General features: G+C 60.0%; 1 protein-coding gene across 1 annotated transcript in view; it reads right to left on the bottom strand.

Annotated features, from left to right (window-relative positions):
- The window catches only part of NUP210 (nucleoporin 210), a 99,018-nt gene that overhangs the window by 11,544 nt on the left and 73,167 nt on the right, over positions 1–14,307 (bottom strand). The window contains exons 24-31 of the mRNA XM_060023129.1: positions 13,314–13,376; positions 12,963–13,142; positions 10,336–10,416; positions 9,179–9,310; positions 7,834–7,992; positions 5,052–5,143; positions 3,286–3,460; positions 1,750–1,925 (exon numbers count right to left, since the gene is read on the bottom strand). Coding sequence (XP_059879112.1) covers positions 1,750–1,925; positions 3,286–3,460; positions 5,052–5,143; positions 7,834–7,992; positions 9,179–9,310; positions 10,336–10,416; positions 12,963–13,142; positions 13,314–13,376 — 1,058 coding nt within the window. The remainder of the gene's footprint in view (positions 1–1,749; positions 1,926–3,285; positions 3,461–5,051; positions 5,144–7,833; positions 7,993–9,178; positions 9,311–10,335; positions 10,417–12,962; positions 13,143–13,313; positions 13,377–14,307) is intronic.

Here is a 14,307-nt window from a genome sequence, read left to right as displayed (position 1 = left end):
CGTCACCATCCCCCCAGAGGAAAGTGATGTACCCTGTGCTCCCATCCCTTCCCAGTAGGGAACCAGGACACTCGGGGAGGCACAGGCTGCCTTCTGCCGTGTTACTGGGACCAGTGGTATTGCCCCTGCCCGCTTCCTCATCTGCCAAGTGGGGCTGACAATGTACCCACATCACAGGCTTGACGTGAGCCACAGACCCGGTCAGCAGCTGGAAAGGGCTTAGGCCAGCAGCTGGCACATGGGCACACGGGGGGCACTCAGTGACGGCAGCCCCCGCGGGGCCGCAGGGACGGCTGGGCTGGGCAGGGAGAGGGCCAGGGTCTCTGCTCCGTTGCCTCCCTGCCCACACCCCCAAGCCCTGACCGCTCTCTCGGAGATGGACGCTCCCCGCCACAGAAGGCCCGTGTGACTTCTGCAGGGGAGCTGGACAGGGGGCTCCGTTCCCTCCAGGGCAGCCTTCACGCCAGACCAGCAGATGCCCTGCTCTGTGCAGAGCGCCACGGCATGCCACAGGCCCTGGCGACCACAGCCTCAGTTGGTGGCCCCGGGGACTAGGCCACGTTCTCCACGTGACAGGTGTGAACACAGCGGCCTGGAAGGGTGACCCGCCCAAACTCATGGGCCCCATAAAGGGCCGAGCCCAGCTTGAACAGGGCCCAACTCCAAACCTGCTCTCCCAGGGCCCAGCCCTGGGTGTGTTCAGCCACAGGGGACACATCTGCTCCAGGGCCCATGGGAAGCCCACGCTGCAATGGTCACCAACACCAGGACATGAGCTTCTGCGCCCAGAGAGGACTCTCTGGAGCGCTACTCCTTCCTCCTAGGTCTGGGGCTCCTCCCTCCTGCTCTTAGCTTGGTCTGCGTCCTCCAGGACAACGGTTCCTAACCTTTAGAATCACCTGAAGGCCTCGTTACAGCCCAGATTGCTGGGCCCTGAGAATGTGCATTTCTGAGTGTCCCAGGCGGTGGTAATGATGCTGGTCTGGGGACCACACTTTGAGATCCGCTGCTCCAGTAGACTCAGACATGGGGGCAGGTCTAGCCCGAGGCCACAGCTCTCTTTCCTGGAGACCACCCCCTCCCTCCTCACATTAGGCCTGAGGCTGCATTTGTATTTCAGAAGCACCAGCCAAAAAGAACTGCCCTTGGAGCCCAATGGGACCTGGTAGCCAAACCCCACTTCCTGGCTGTGTGGCCCTGGACAAGTGGCTTGACCTCTCTGGGCCTCTACAAATGGGCGACAGCGAGGAGTCGGCGAGACGGCACGCAGAAGGCCCTGAGCGTTGGAAGGTGTGTGTCTTCTCTGACCAGCTTTCGTAGCAGGTATAAGTGGCGCTCTGCATCCACTGACCACAGGGCCAGGCCAGAGACCAGGGCTGTATGCATCTCCCCTGCAGCCCAGCCTTCACGGCTGCACAAAATCTTACTACAGACCTTCCAACCACAAACCCCAGCATCTGGGTTTTGCTTCCTGCCCACTGGGGCACCTCTGCTGAATGACTGCGTGCCTTCCGGTAATACAGACTCTCGGCCACGCCTCCCCTCGCTCCTGATGCCTGGCCGAGCCCGGTGCTTCCCCCGTGGCCCCTGCGAGCAAGGCGCACCCCCTGCTCTTGGGAACCGTGAGTAACAAACTCTCCTCTCAGGGGCGCTGGCCTCTCTGCGTGGCCATCAGTCACCTGAGTGAATCAGATCTGGGTCTGATGGAGACGTGACTTCATGTGGGGAACGAGGGGGGCCCACCCCTACCTGTTAGTTGCAAAGTTGAGGACAGAGTTGTGAGCGTGGAAGATGTCTCCGGAGTTGTCGTGGAAGTGGACGGTGAAAGTCACGGTCACTCCCAGGGGCAGGGCCGCCAGAGCCTCCTTGTTCTGGGTGTGCAGGGCGGGGCTCATGGAGATCCTCAGGTAGGAAACAGGGGACACCTGGGGACAGTGAGCAAATGCAGTGACAACTGCGCCAGGAACACCTCTCTGAAGATCCCCTTCCCGAGAACGGACGCCTGCCCCTAGCCAGTCCCCATCTCAGGAGGCGTGGGGGCTGGACCGACTTGGGGTCATGGAAAGAGCGGCTCAGCCTGCGACGGTGGCCCCCTCCTTGCATGATGGCCGGCCTCGCTCTCAGGAAACCCAACCCACAAGAGTCAAAAGCCATGACTGTGACAAATTACATCATTATTCATGTTGCAAAAATATCCTCTGGGCTTTGACTGCTCAGCTTCTTTGGAGGACCTGGCTCCAGGCATTTAAACTAGAAACAATGCCCGCTGGACTGCAGGGGCAGCGTTGCCTGGGGGCCTCCATACGCTACAGAGCTGCCAGGAACAGACGCCCCAGTTAAAGGGGAGACGGGAAAAGGAGGGGATGATGGGTTTCGGGAGCCCTAGACAGCAAGCTCTTTAGAGAGCAGACTTGGTGCTCTGACTCCAGGTAAAATCCATCCTGGCCGAAAAGCCAGCCCCCAAAAAGCCCAGTTTCTTTGACGAAGATCAGTGGTGCAGTGACCGGCACACAGCTGGTGCTCAATACTATTTGTTGACACAGGATGGGGGGTCAGTCACTTTCACTTACTCGAAAACTAGGGTGGACGGTTCCCTGCTAGACACCCATCTTGAAACAAAAAGATGTTAGGAAGGAAAGAGGCCCACGACCCAAGCAAAATCTAAATATTACAGTGGTCGTGTATTTTCTCTGTCATTGAGAATCAGTTGTGCAAAGAAAACTCTGTTCAGGATAAACCCCAGGATCCGACCCAGGGACGCCCAAGGGGAAAGTCCTGTCTCTGAGGAGCACAGAATGGCAAGGGGACACGGGAGTGCCGGCTGGGACTGGAGGACGCCAACCCGGGCCAGGCCGATGTGGGCTAGAACCCAGAGCCTGACTCTCAATTACTGTGTGACGCTCTGAGTCTTGGTCTCCTTGCCTGGAAGACGGGTCACCTCATCCTACGAGGTGCCGTCTGTAATGTAATGGTTTCTGGGTCAAGAGCCAGCACACACGTTCAATGCTGACTGGTCAGGACACTGGAGTGCCAGTCCCAGAAAACCACGGACCTCTCTGGGCCTCAGTTTCCCCATCTATGAGACGAGGTCATTGCCATCAATCATCTCCAAGGATCTTCGGCTCCGACATCCAGAAGATGCTGCAGCTTCTCACCTAGGACCTTTAATAAACTCTTGCAGACAATCTCTTGGCTGGAAGGCGAGTAGATTCACTTACACACCTGCGAGGGGAAAGCAGTCCTGCTGATTTTATCACTCCAAAAAGGAGGCGGACGTGTTCCTACCTTGACAGCCACGATGATGGTCTGGTTGGCCCCAAAAGCCTCTTGGGCAGTCACTTCGACCGTGGATGTCCCGATCATGGACCCCGACACCAGGAAGCCTTTCTCATCAACGTGCACGATGGGAACCTTCTCAGGCCCGTCCAGGACATGATAGCTCAGAGAGGCGGCGCCATCCCTTCGGAAAACAAACCAGACCCGTGTTCACAGACAGCAGGAGTGTCACGGCAAGGGGCCCGGGGTTTGGGAGTCCCGCTGCTCCTGGGAGAAGAGGCCCGATCTCAGCCCCGCCGTGCACCAGGACGCTGTGCACAGCCCGCTGCAGCTCCTCAGTTGCCAACAGGACACCTAACTTGTAAAACCAAGGGTTCCAAGGAGAGCGGCACCTTCCACGAGCCGCTCAGTGGGAGGGATGGGAGGGAAGGCTGCGGGAGCTGCGGGTCCCCTCAGCAGCACAGACACTTGCTGTCAAAGACCCCTCCGCGGTAAGCTGTCTTCAGTTTGCTGAAATAAGGCAGCCTGGTGCAGCGGGAAGAGGATGGGGCTCTGAGCTGGACGGAGCCCAAAGGCAGACCCAACAGCCCGCTGACAACTGCATCTTTAGGCACATGTGTCCCCTCTCTCGGCCTCGGCTTCCTCAACTGTGAAATGGGAGTTACGGCCCTGCCCTGTCCTATTTCCAAGGGCCAGTAACTGGATAAAAACGGGCCACTTGCTAAGAATGTGGTTTGGAAAACTACTGATAATATGCACTGGGGAGAAGACAAATTATGCAGTATTTTATGCTCTTTTACATATTCATTGATGTTATAAGGAAAGGAAGGAAGGAAAAGCCTCCCAGGCCTGGCCCCGCTCACCCTCTCTCTGTGCCGCAGCCCCACAAACGCTCTGCAGATGACTTGAAGCAAATGTCATTGCTTCTGCCTCAAGTTTCTCCTCCCTCATCAACCCCAGCCTCTTAACCTCCTATGCATCCTTTAAGTCCCAGCTCCAGCATCTCCACTGGGGGTGTGCCTCCCCGGATCCTCACGTGGAAGGCCGTCCTTTGCGCTGTGGCTTCAACACTGTACCTTGTTTCATTACAGCCCTTCTCTCTCTACACTGCCCTCTTCCCCACCGGACTCCTCAAGGGCACGGCTGTCACCCACCTCTGACCTAGAGCCCTGCACGGAGCCAGGAAGGGACACTTTTGGCTGTGCGTCCCCCACGTGTGTGTGTCTCTCCAGTGGTCCTTACAATGCCCAACTTTGCACCCGCAGTTCACACACAAGGCACCACTACCCAAAGCATCGTCTTAGAATGCCGGGCAGGAGGCAGGTTTGCAGGCAGGCTTCAAAACCCCGCTCCTCTGCGTTCATGCATGTCCCCACCACCCAGCAGGGGCCGAGATCCACATTTTCACGAACCCCCAGGTGACGCCCCGGCTCCTAGATTACACGGAACAGCAACTCTTGAAGACACAGGGGCATTCGAGAAATTGAGCACCTCCAGGCTGGCACTTTTCCCCCTCTGAAGCAGTGGATGTCCGCAGAAAGCATGAGAGGTTCTGGGCCACAGGGAGAAGAGGGACCCACGGGGAGACGCCGCAGACGAGCAGGGACGTCCACAGTGACGGGAGGAGGGCAGAGGCCACACCCGCTTCCAGCGCGACGCCAGGAGGGAGGTGCAGCTCGCCCGAGGCACCCACGGCTCCTGACGACTTCGACAAATGAGCCGTCGGATGTGAGCACAGCTTCGCAACCTGGACGAAGCCGCGTCGAGTCACCTACCTGTTTGTCTGGAGCTTGACAAATGAGTTGGGCGACATTAACACGTGTTCTGCTTCTATCTCAGGGTTCAGCAGCCGCAGCTTTTCAAACACCTGGAAGAGAGGGGGAGTTTTGTTTCCTGTGATCCCTGGAACCACGTCCAGGGTCTGCTTGTCTCCCAGGGATGAGAGGGGCCGGTGCCAGCACCTGTTATGCAGCTGGTGATGTGGTGGCGAGGGCTGAGCTTTAAGAGGCCGAAGGCACGATGAGGAGGGACAGCAGGTGCGCTGGTGAAGCCCCTGGGGCTGCTTCACAGAAGCACGGGCCTCCCCTGAGCCCTCGGGACATATGTGTGTGGAAAGCGGCAGAGTGACGGGGCCCAGGGTCCTGCTCGGTGATGCTGCCAGGACGGAGCCCGGAGAAAGCTCTCAATTCGCCTCTCAGAGAGACATGCTGCTCCTTACATGCCCCTCGCAGATCCACCCCCTCAGCCCTGCCTCTCACCCTCTAGCCTGCCAGGCTCCGGCAGGATCCGCACAGAACTGGTACGGGGTGCCTGGTGACCTCAGGCCAGCAGCTGATAAACTCGATGATGTCGGATGGACTCTAATCCTGCCACGGAGGCAGCCCTCCCCTGGGGCTCCAGACCCCTCTCCGCACGCAGCCTGACGCGCCCAGCACCCTTCAGGTACCTGTCTCCAGGGACCCTCAGGGCTGCTGGCGTGCTTGGCATCCGAGTCTAGGTGCCAAGCACAGCTTTGGCTCCCCGCTGGCTTCTGCTCCGATCAGACCAGCTGGACGCTCCTAAGGGCCTGTGTCTAAAATCATCTGAGCTGATGGATGATTTCCCAAGAGGAAACTGGCCCGACTCCCCTCCCTCCGCGCACCGCCATGTTCTGACCGTACACTCAACCTCGATTTCCTCATCTGTAAAAAGGGTCTAGAAGTAATCATCCTCGCCACGCTTGTCTCACAGAGCTGGGGGATTCGTGCGACACGACGGAGTGGCAGTGCTTCCTCACAGGGCACGGAGCACGGCCTTGGGAGCCAGACCGGGCTCTGGAGTCGCGTGAGCACTTCTGCCAGGCAGGCGGCATCCAGAGTGAAGCTGCCTCACTGATTACGCATCTCGTGGGAAATACACGCACAGGCAGGTCCCCTCCCACTTTCCTTAGGCATGGACCTCTGTGGTCCCTCTTGAGATGGACATGAAGGTACAAGGGGGACCTTCCTCTCCTGTTTTGTGACCGGCAGAAAAGCACCACTGCCAGCACCATGGTGAACGGCCTCGGTGCCAGGGAGACGACGGGGGCTGGGGGGCCTGTGATACTGGGGGGCACCTCTCTATCAATGGGAGGCTGTGCCCTTATCTCTTGCTGGTTTTACCATGTGGCATCATGCCATGCATTCATACTGGGCTTTTAGACAAAATCTTCCTATTTTTAAATGTTGGCAACAAATAAAAATTGTTTCAAAGCCCTGAGTGAGCCAAATAAAACACCTCTGTGGGCTGGATCCAGCGCCTCTAAGTTTCCGATGTGCTCAAAACCCATCTGCTGTCAGCCAGGGACGCCGCGGCGCAGAGAGGTTAGACGACCTGACTGAGGTCACAGAACCTGGCAGCTGCAAAGCCCTGTCTTTAATTTCAGGATAGGTGTCAGAACTTGCTTCCTTTTGTTTTCAGCTAGGAAGAGCATGTATCTGTGTGTTTCTATGTGTGTATTTGTCTGTGTGTCTGTGTTTGTATGTGTGTGTGTGTGGTTTGTGTGTGTGTCTGTGTGCGTGTCTCTGTGTGTTTGTGTGTTTGTGTGTATGTGTGTGTGCCTGTGCAGGCAGGGGTGAGGGGGGTTGGCAGACAGGCGTTTCTCTTTGAAATCTGCTTCTTTGCCCCTAATGAGGTATGTGCCTGGTTTAGAAATGGTTTGCTCCTTCCTGAAGAGGGGGCTTGAACCCATTTCTTTTCTCATGATACTTAGGGGCTGCTATCAGTTTTTCTTTGCAATTTAGGGGAACCCAGACATTACTGAGCCCCAGATTAGCAGAATGGGGTCCCTGAAGCTAAAAATGCTCTTCGTTGTTTTTACAGAGGGGCCCAGAGGGGGCAGGGGTGGTAGAGAGAGACGTGGGTCGAGCCCTGGGCTGGACAGGGGTGGCTGGGCTCTGGTCCTGCCTGGTCCGAGTCCTGCTGGGTGCCCCCTCAAGGGGCTCTGAGCCGGCCACCTCCCGTCCTAAGGCTCGGTTTCCATCAGTGAAGGATGGGTCGCACCCTCTGTCTTCCAGGCACATCCCTCGAGGCCTTTCAGGACCCTCTGCTGCCCATTCCCCGGGACCCGCAGGGGCACTTCACCCCCAGGGCTGCGGGCTCATCTAGGGCAGCCGCACCTGCAGCTCCTGCCCCGCAGGCTTTGTGGGAGCCGGCCTGGGGAGTGGGGGAGTGTGTCTGCTTCTGCTAAGTGCGTCACACGTTTGTGAAACATACAGACAACTGAATGAATGCCCGGCTCAGACAATTTTCCAGCCTTTTCCCCCAAGAAGGCACCCCAGACTCTGAGCTCAGAATTATCTGCTATTCTGGGAGCACACTAAGCTACTTCAGACTTTCAGCCCTGTGCACATGCCAGGCCCCCCAATCCTGAAACATAACCCCTCCGTGAAGCCCTGGGTCACCCCATCTCTGGGCTCCCACAGTACCTCATACCCCCAGCCCCCTGACATGTGCCCACAAGGCCCCTGGGAGGAGCAGGGCTGAGGGCTTGGCCTTTGCTCTCCCGCTAACGGTGGCTTCTGCCCACCCGTCCTTTACCTGGATTTGGATCTCGTCAGAGAGCTCTTTGGCGAGGCCCAGCAGCTGCCCGGCTGTGGGGTCCTGGGCCTTGACCACCACCCTCAGCCCGGTGCGGCCCTTCACCCGACCGTGCACGTTCATGGCAAAGTTGTACTGCGACGGCAGCCGGAGCGATGCCTGCGACAGATGTCGAAAGTGTCCCCAAAGGGCAGAGCCGGACGGGAGCCCCAGACCCCCTGCACTGCCTGCATTCTCTCATCCTGCTGCCTTCCCGCCCCGTCAGGGCCTGCTACCTGGGGGCTGCAGCCCGTGGCCACCTCAGCACGAGCGCAGGGCGCCCCACGCTGCGATTCATGTTCACAGTAGCCTGTGAAAGAGGCTAGGCCAACCAGCGTTCTCACACAGGACTTCTCAGAGCCTCGACTGTGCGGGGGGTCAGGCGAATCACCAAGAAGATGTTAGACTTGGGGTGTTCCCCCCCAAGAGCCCCCGTCGTGGGCTATCTGTGAAAAAGTCACACGTCCAGGTACCACGGGGACAGTCTGGGGACAGGACTCTGGTCCCATAGGGTTGGGGGGAGGCTCTCGTCCTGCACTACTAGATGAGCTTCAGGAAGCCTCCAGGAGACCGCCATCTCATGCCCGCCCCCCCCGCCCATCCATGGACAGGACAAGAAGAAACCCCCAGTACCAACCCCACTCGGGTCCTGGGTGACCAAGGCCCACACAGGGTGGCAGCCTGTAGTCACCAGGGCCGGCACCCGGCCCATAGCCCACTGGCTGGGCGACCCCGGGCGCGTCCCCCCTCCTCACGCATGGGCTCCAGCTCATACAAACGGGGGCAGCACGTTCTCTCCAGCTGAGGCTTAGGGAGGGGCCGGGGACCCCCTAGGGAGGCCTAAGGGGACAGGGGTGGGGTCCTGGGATAAACCTGGAGAAAACCCCAGGGCTGCCAGGCGTCATCTCGGAAAGGGGGTCGGAAGCTACAGACTGGGGACCCCGACCAGGACCCCGAGACGTTCTGGAACTTCTGTGACGTCCCCACCAGGCTGTCGTTTTTGCTGCCTTCCGCTAGCAGGTCACTAAGCCCCTGTGCAGCGCGGCTGGTCGGCAAGAATGTGCTTGAAATGAAAAGGCTGAGGACTGTCCTGGGAACCGTGAGGGGGGAGCTGGGCGACCTGGTTCCTGGACACGAGCAAGACTGAGAGGCCGGGAGGGATACCGGGGAGGGACAGTGTGGCCGCAGCCTTGGGAGAAGGAGTCAGGGAGCCACAGGAGGGCGTGAAGCACAAGACACGTGGTGAGAACCCTCCCACCCCAACACTGTCTGGGATGGAGTCAGGGGACTCTGGGAGGGTGGGTACCTCGTGGTGCCGCCCCCGGACGTCCAAGATGTCTCGCTTGGTGACAGACCAGTGGAAGGTCAGGCCCGGCACGGCATTGCCGAAGGAGAAAGGGTTCTGGTTGTTGGTGATCCCGGTGACGTAGACAGGCATCTGCGGGGAGAAGCCAGGCCCGTGACCGCCGGGGTCCAGCGGCCAAAGCCCCACCCCCCCGGATGCTCCGGGGCACTGCCTGAGCTGCCGCCTGCTGCTGGGTGCTTCCCCGTCTCCGCGGGGCAACGGGAAGCGCACCCAATTCCTCCCTAAGCAGCGGCAGGTGCAGCATAGGTCCCAGGAGGCCTGACAAAACAGCAAAGGACCGAGCGGAACACAGCACCAGCCCCGCACCTCCCGTCCTTCTTGGGCTGCGGGCTGTCGCAGCTCGGCCGGGAGACCCCATTCCTAAACGACTGCCGCTAGCTCTGGGACACCTGCAGCGCCCCCAGCCCCCGCCACACAGCTTACCCTGCTCCCCTCTTTCTCAGTCTAGCGGGGGTCCCTGCTCACGAGGGGTGGACTCGGTCTCCGACAATCTGAACTGACCGAGCGCCGACCAGAGGGAGCACGTGGAGGTGACGCGGCGAAAGGCGGGGACGGACCTGAGCCAGGCTGTGGGTCGGCGCCCCGTCCCGCCGCTTGCCAGCTGTGCAGACGCCCTAAGCCTGCCCCGTGCGCACCTCCTCTTCTGTGACGTGGACGTGACCCCGGAGCTACCTCTCGGGGCTGTTATGTGCCCCATGTGGACTAACACACAGAAAGCACTGAGAAAGCTACACACCGTCCAAACACCGGCTCCCGAGAGGTGCCAGGTGCCAGTCTAGGTGTGGGAGGGCGACAGACTGGTGGAGACACAGGCATCACCTGCCGACGGCACCCACACGGGGCGACAGGCGTCAGCGCCGTGCGTAAGAGGGGATGGCGCCGTTGGGGAGAATGGCAGGGAGCCTTTGGGCTGCCGCAGGAAAGGCAGGGGAGTGAAGCTGGACCCCCAGGTAAACAGGGTTCAGCAGGTGAAGGGCATGGAGAACTGTCCCAGCAGAGGGCACAGCTCATTCTGAAGCAGAACTCAGGGCCTGACCCCTGCCGAGAGGCTTCTCCGAGAGCTCAGACAGGAGGGCCTGGAGAGGTTCCCGCCTCACCTGCGTCTCCGTCCTCATCCGGGTGATGGGGGCACGGATCCTCACGGCCTGGAGCAGCAACACCTCCACCTCCACGAGGTCCTAGGAAGAGGGCTTTGGGGCTCAGGCTGACTGTGGGCAGGCGCTATGTGCTAGTGACAGGAGTTTGGGGAAGGGACACCCCTCCCCCAGGAAGGAGGCTCCTGCCAAGGCCAGCTCAGAGTCACGTGGTCAGAAGGCACCCATGATGCTCCTCCTCCCTAGGAGGCCTGGCTTTGCGGGTGGCTCGCCCCACGTGGACCTGGCTGCTGCCTCTTCCCTGCCCCTGGGGGTGCCGGCCTGGTCCTCTGAGCCTACAGACCTGTCCGCTCCAGATGCTCCAGGTCAGCACTGCGGAGACTTGGGGACACTGACCAGGGACTGTTCCTCTCTAGGCCAGGCAGCCAGACCTCCCAACCCCAAATCCAGCCCGTCTGTCTCTGAGCAGAGTACCGGGACAAATGCAGGAGCCAGGTAGAGTGTGATTAGAATAGACTATATCCTCCTTCATTCTGAATTCTATACTCCTGTTAATTTGGCCAAAGACTAACTTTACTGGCTTCTTTGTAGTGCTGCTGATACATGCTGAACCCAGGCTGCTAAAACCCTTAAGCCCTTTGCACACACACTCATGTGAGCCCAGCTCCTGTGCCTTGTGATGTGGGCTAACTCCTGGCACGTAGTAGGTGCCCAGCTAGCATCCCTTCCCTTCCTTCCCTTCATCCTTCTCACTGCTGTCTTCCCTTGCTAGTCCTGGACTACTCCTCGGCTTTGGGAGCTGATTCTTAGGGTGACCCGAATCGCACAGATGGAACCGTGAGCTTCTGACCAGAGTCGCATACCCTTCTGGGACACGCGGACCTCAGGGCCTCAGGCTGAGCCCCCACCTGCCTGGGCTCAAGGAGACGCCTTTCAGATGGAGCTGGCGGTGCAGCCTTTCCATCTACCAAGGGGCACCAGGGCCTTCCCCCGGCCCCTCCCCCAGCCTGCCAGATGGGAGACGCAGAGAGGTGGCCCAGTGAGGTCAGCCTAGAGAGGAGGGTGGCCAGGAGGGACTGCATGGCCTTGTGTCCTCTAGACCAATCCCCAGCCAGTTGCTGTGTCAGCTGTGTCAGCCACACGGGCCCCCAGGAGGAGAAAACAAGCCCGTTCCTGAGGCTGCAACCCCTTCTTTAGAGGGAAACAAAGCAGGGCCTCCTTGGTCCTTAATTTTACTCTCACATGCCCAGTGGTTTCTCGTCTTCATAAAATAGATAGGTAAACTTGGAGTATCCACCCAGTGATTCAAAAGGACTTTGTGGCGTAAGCGGGATACTTGGAGAGAGAGTGGGACTGCTGGGAAAGGAGTAAATCGATGCACTCAGTGTCGGGTCAAAGTCAGCCCCACCCCCTCCAGAGGGTCCCAGCGCCCCAGAGCCGTGTGTTCAGGTGCTCGTAACTCGGCGGTGCTCCCGGAGCGCTGTCAGGAGCCCAGTTTCTGTCCACAGCCACACCACCCAGGACAAAACGCCCTCTTCGAGCTGGGATTCCACCATGGCCTGACCACCAAGCCAACGCTCCTGCAGGTCGCAGCAGGCCAAGGACACGGGGAAGAATCCAAGCACCCTGAGCTCTTCTCGAGAGGCAGACATGCTCTGCCCTGTCCTTCCCAGAGGCCCACGGAAGTGCCTGCCCCTGGGAAAGGCAGAAACGATCAGACTTAGAGACACCTGCTTTCACCTGCTTGGAGTCAGTGCCACCGATATGGGACAGGGGGACCCTCCTGGGTGAGGCTTCCCCTGAGTCGGCCTCCAGCATCTCTGCTGACCCAGGAAAATGGTCAGGAAATGTCCCCCACTCCAGCGAGGAGGCGGGGGAGATGACTTTACTTCTAGCTGAGCAAAGATACTGGCGGATGACTCAGGCTTTCTTTTTCTCCTGGAAATATAAATCCAGGTCTGAAACACTACTGGTGTCCAGTTACCCTCGTGTACAGCAGCCAAGTCAGCACATGCCTCCAAAAACATACACCATAACCCAGCAAGTGTGTCAGAGCCTAGAGCAGCCCAACTCTGCTAGGAGAACATCTCCAAGCCCAGCTGGAAAAGAAGACCCGAAGGCGGGAGGGCTCTGATGCTGGCAATACTAGGTCGGGTCCTAGAGCAGCCGTGTGGTGGCCGAGGGTCACTAGCCCGTCCCTCGGGCCCATCACCTGCACACGAGCAGAGCAGAGGGTCCGGGGACTCGGGGAGGCACGTAAAGCAGAGTCTGCTGTCCCAACGGCTACTGTCAGCCTGCACCGGAATGGTCCCGGGCGTGGGGCTTGGGGACCCTTCCCCTTAAGGAGCAGCCGGGGAGCCTCAGTCTGGAGGAGGCCAACCTCGGGGGTACGAGTGCAGGGCTGGCCCTGGTGGGGGTAGGTGACAGGCAGGGGCTTGGGCTCAGAGGGCAGAAGCAAGACCCTGGGAGAGGGCGGCCCTTGGCAAGAGCCCCCGCCCAGCAGGCAGGGCTTCCTCCCAGCCCGGGTCACCAACCCCGCCAGCTGCCTGGGGAGCGATGAGCCTCACCCACGAGGCTGCGTCCAGGGCGGATTCGGAAGGTGCCCGCTGCGGAGCAGCCCACGCCCTTACCTGTGACACGACGACGAGCCTGCCGCTCTCGGCATCCACGGCCTGCACGACCCCCGACACGGCGCCGTGGCCCACGGAGAGGCCTCGCACAAGCCCGGTGCTGCCCACCAGCGCCACGCTCTCATTGCTGATGGAGAAGAGGATGTTGGACTGAGGCTGGGGGCCGCCCTCGGAGGTGATCTGGAGGGAGAAGAGCAGCGCCCGTCAGCCCGTCCCCCGGCCGGCCCACGCCTCACCCTCGGGGGCAAGGGTGCCAACACCCCAGCACTCTGCACAGCCCGTTCTGAAGCCCCAGGCAGGGGACACGGCCGCGGGTGGGGGTGGGGCGGGGGCGTGGCCTGTGGTTCCTACCTGCATCGTGGCCCCGATAATCAGCGTCACCTTCCTGGGTATCAACCTAAACGGGGGAAAGACCTGGGTGTGGAGACACAAGGGAGAAAGGGGCCCGTTGCGTTCCAAGCTCCTGTAGCCGGACACAGTCACATTCAATTCCAGAGAAGCACGGTGCGCAGACATCACTCCTCTGAAGGGGGCGCTGCGGCCAAGCCTGGGGGAGCCCGAGCAGCCCCCACGAGACCTCATCCCACCCCTGGGCCCGAGGATCTGCGGTCCTCAGGGCCGTGTTCTGCTCCTGCGGAAGCCACCTGGGAACTGTACAAATGCCCGCTCCCCGGCCTGCCCCGGCCCCGCCAGTCGGAGGGGGGGGTCCTGCAATGTGTTTCAACAAGTCACCACGAGATCTGACACACGTCCAAGCTTCCAACCCACTGCTTTCGAGATTTCCCCAACTCCTCTTTGGAAGGGGTTGTCTCTCCACTAAATGTCTCCAGATTCCTACTGACTAATTGCCTTAGAAGAGCCCTCAAGTTCAACGGCCTCAACATTTTCCAGAGGAGGAAAGCAGGACTCGAGGGGCAGGGACGACGACGTCCCTATCTCTGCAGCAGTGCAAAGCCCCCAGTCCTCCTCCTGTACCCCTACAACCCCTGCCTTGCCGCAAGGTGTGCCAGTCGGCCCGGGGCTGCTTTGTGCGTGAGGAGTCGTCTCCGTATGGCTGCGTCATTTATAGGCAGACAGGACTTTCTTCTCAACAGCAGAAGAAAGGTGCACTGCCATCTAGAAGCACCAACCACACCCGCCAACACCAAGCCCACCGGCCCTATGTGGCCGAGATGGTGGAGGAGGGGCAGGACCAGTTTAGTGCTGCGGAAGAATAAACTTGGACACGACTTCCTGGCCCTGGCGGCTGTGGGGCTCCCGTCACAGTTGAGACGGTGTCGGGGCCCTGGAGCTCCCTCACCCAGAACGGCTGCTCCCGGAGTTCCCTCGAGGAGCGCACCGCCTC

The sequence above is a fragment of the Delphinus delphis genome, chromosome 10, assembly GCF_949987515.2.
Source record: "Delphinus delphis chromosome 10, mDelDel1.2, whole genome shotgun sequence".
In the NCBI taxonomy this organism is placed as follows: Eukaryota; Metazoa; Chordata; class Mammalia; order Artiodactyla; family Delphinidae; genus Delphinus; species Delphinus delphis.
The sequence above is the reverse complement of the archived record's forward strand: the minus strand, read 5'-3'. Positions and strand labels throughout refer to the sequence as shown.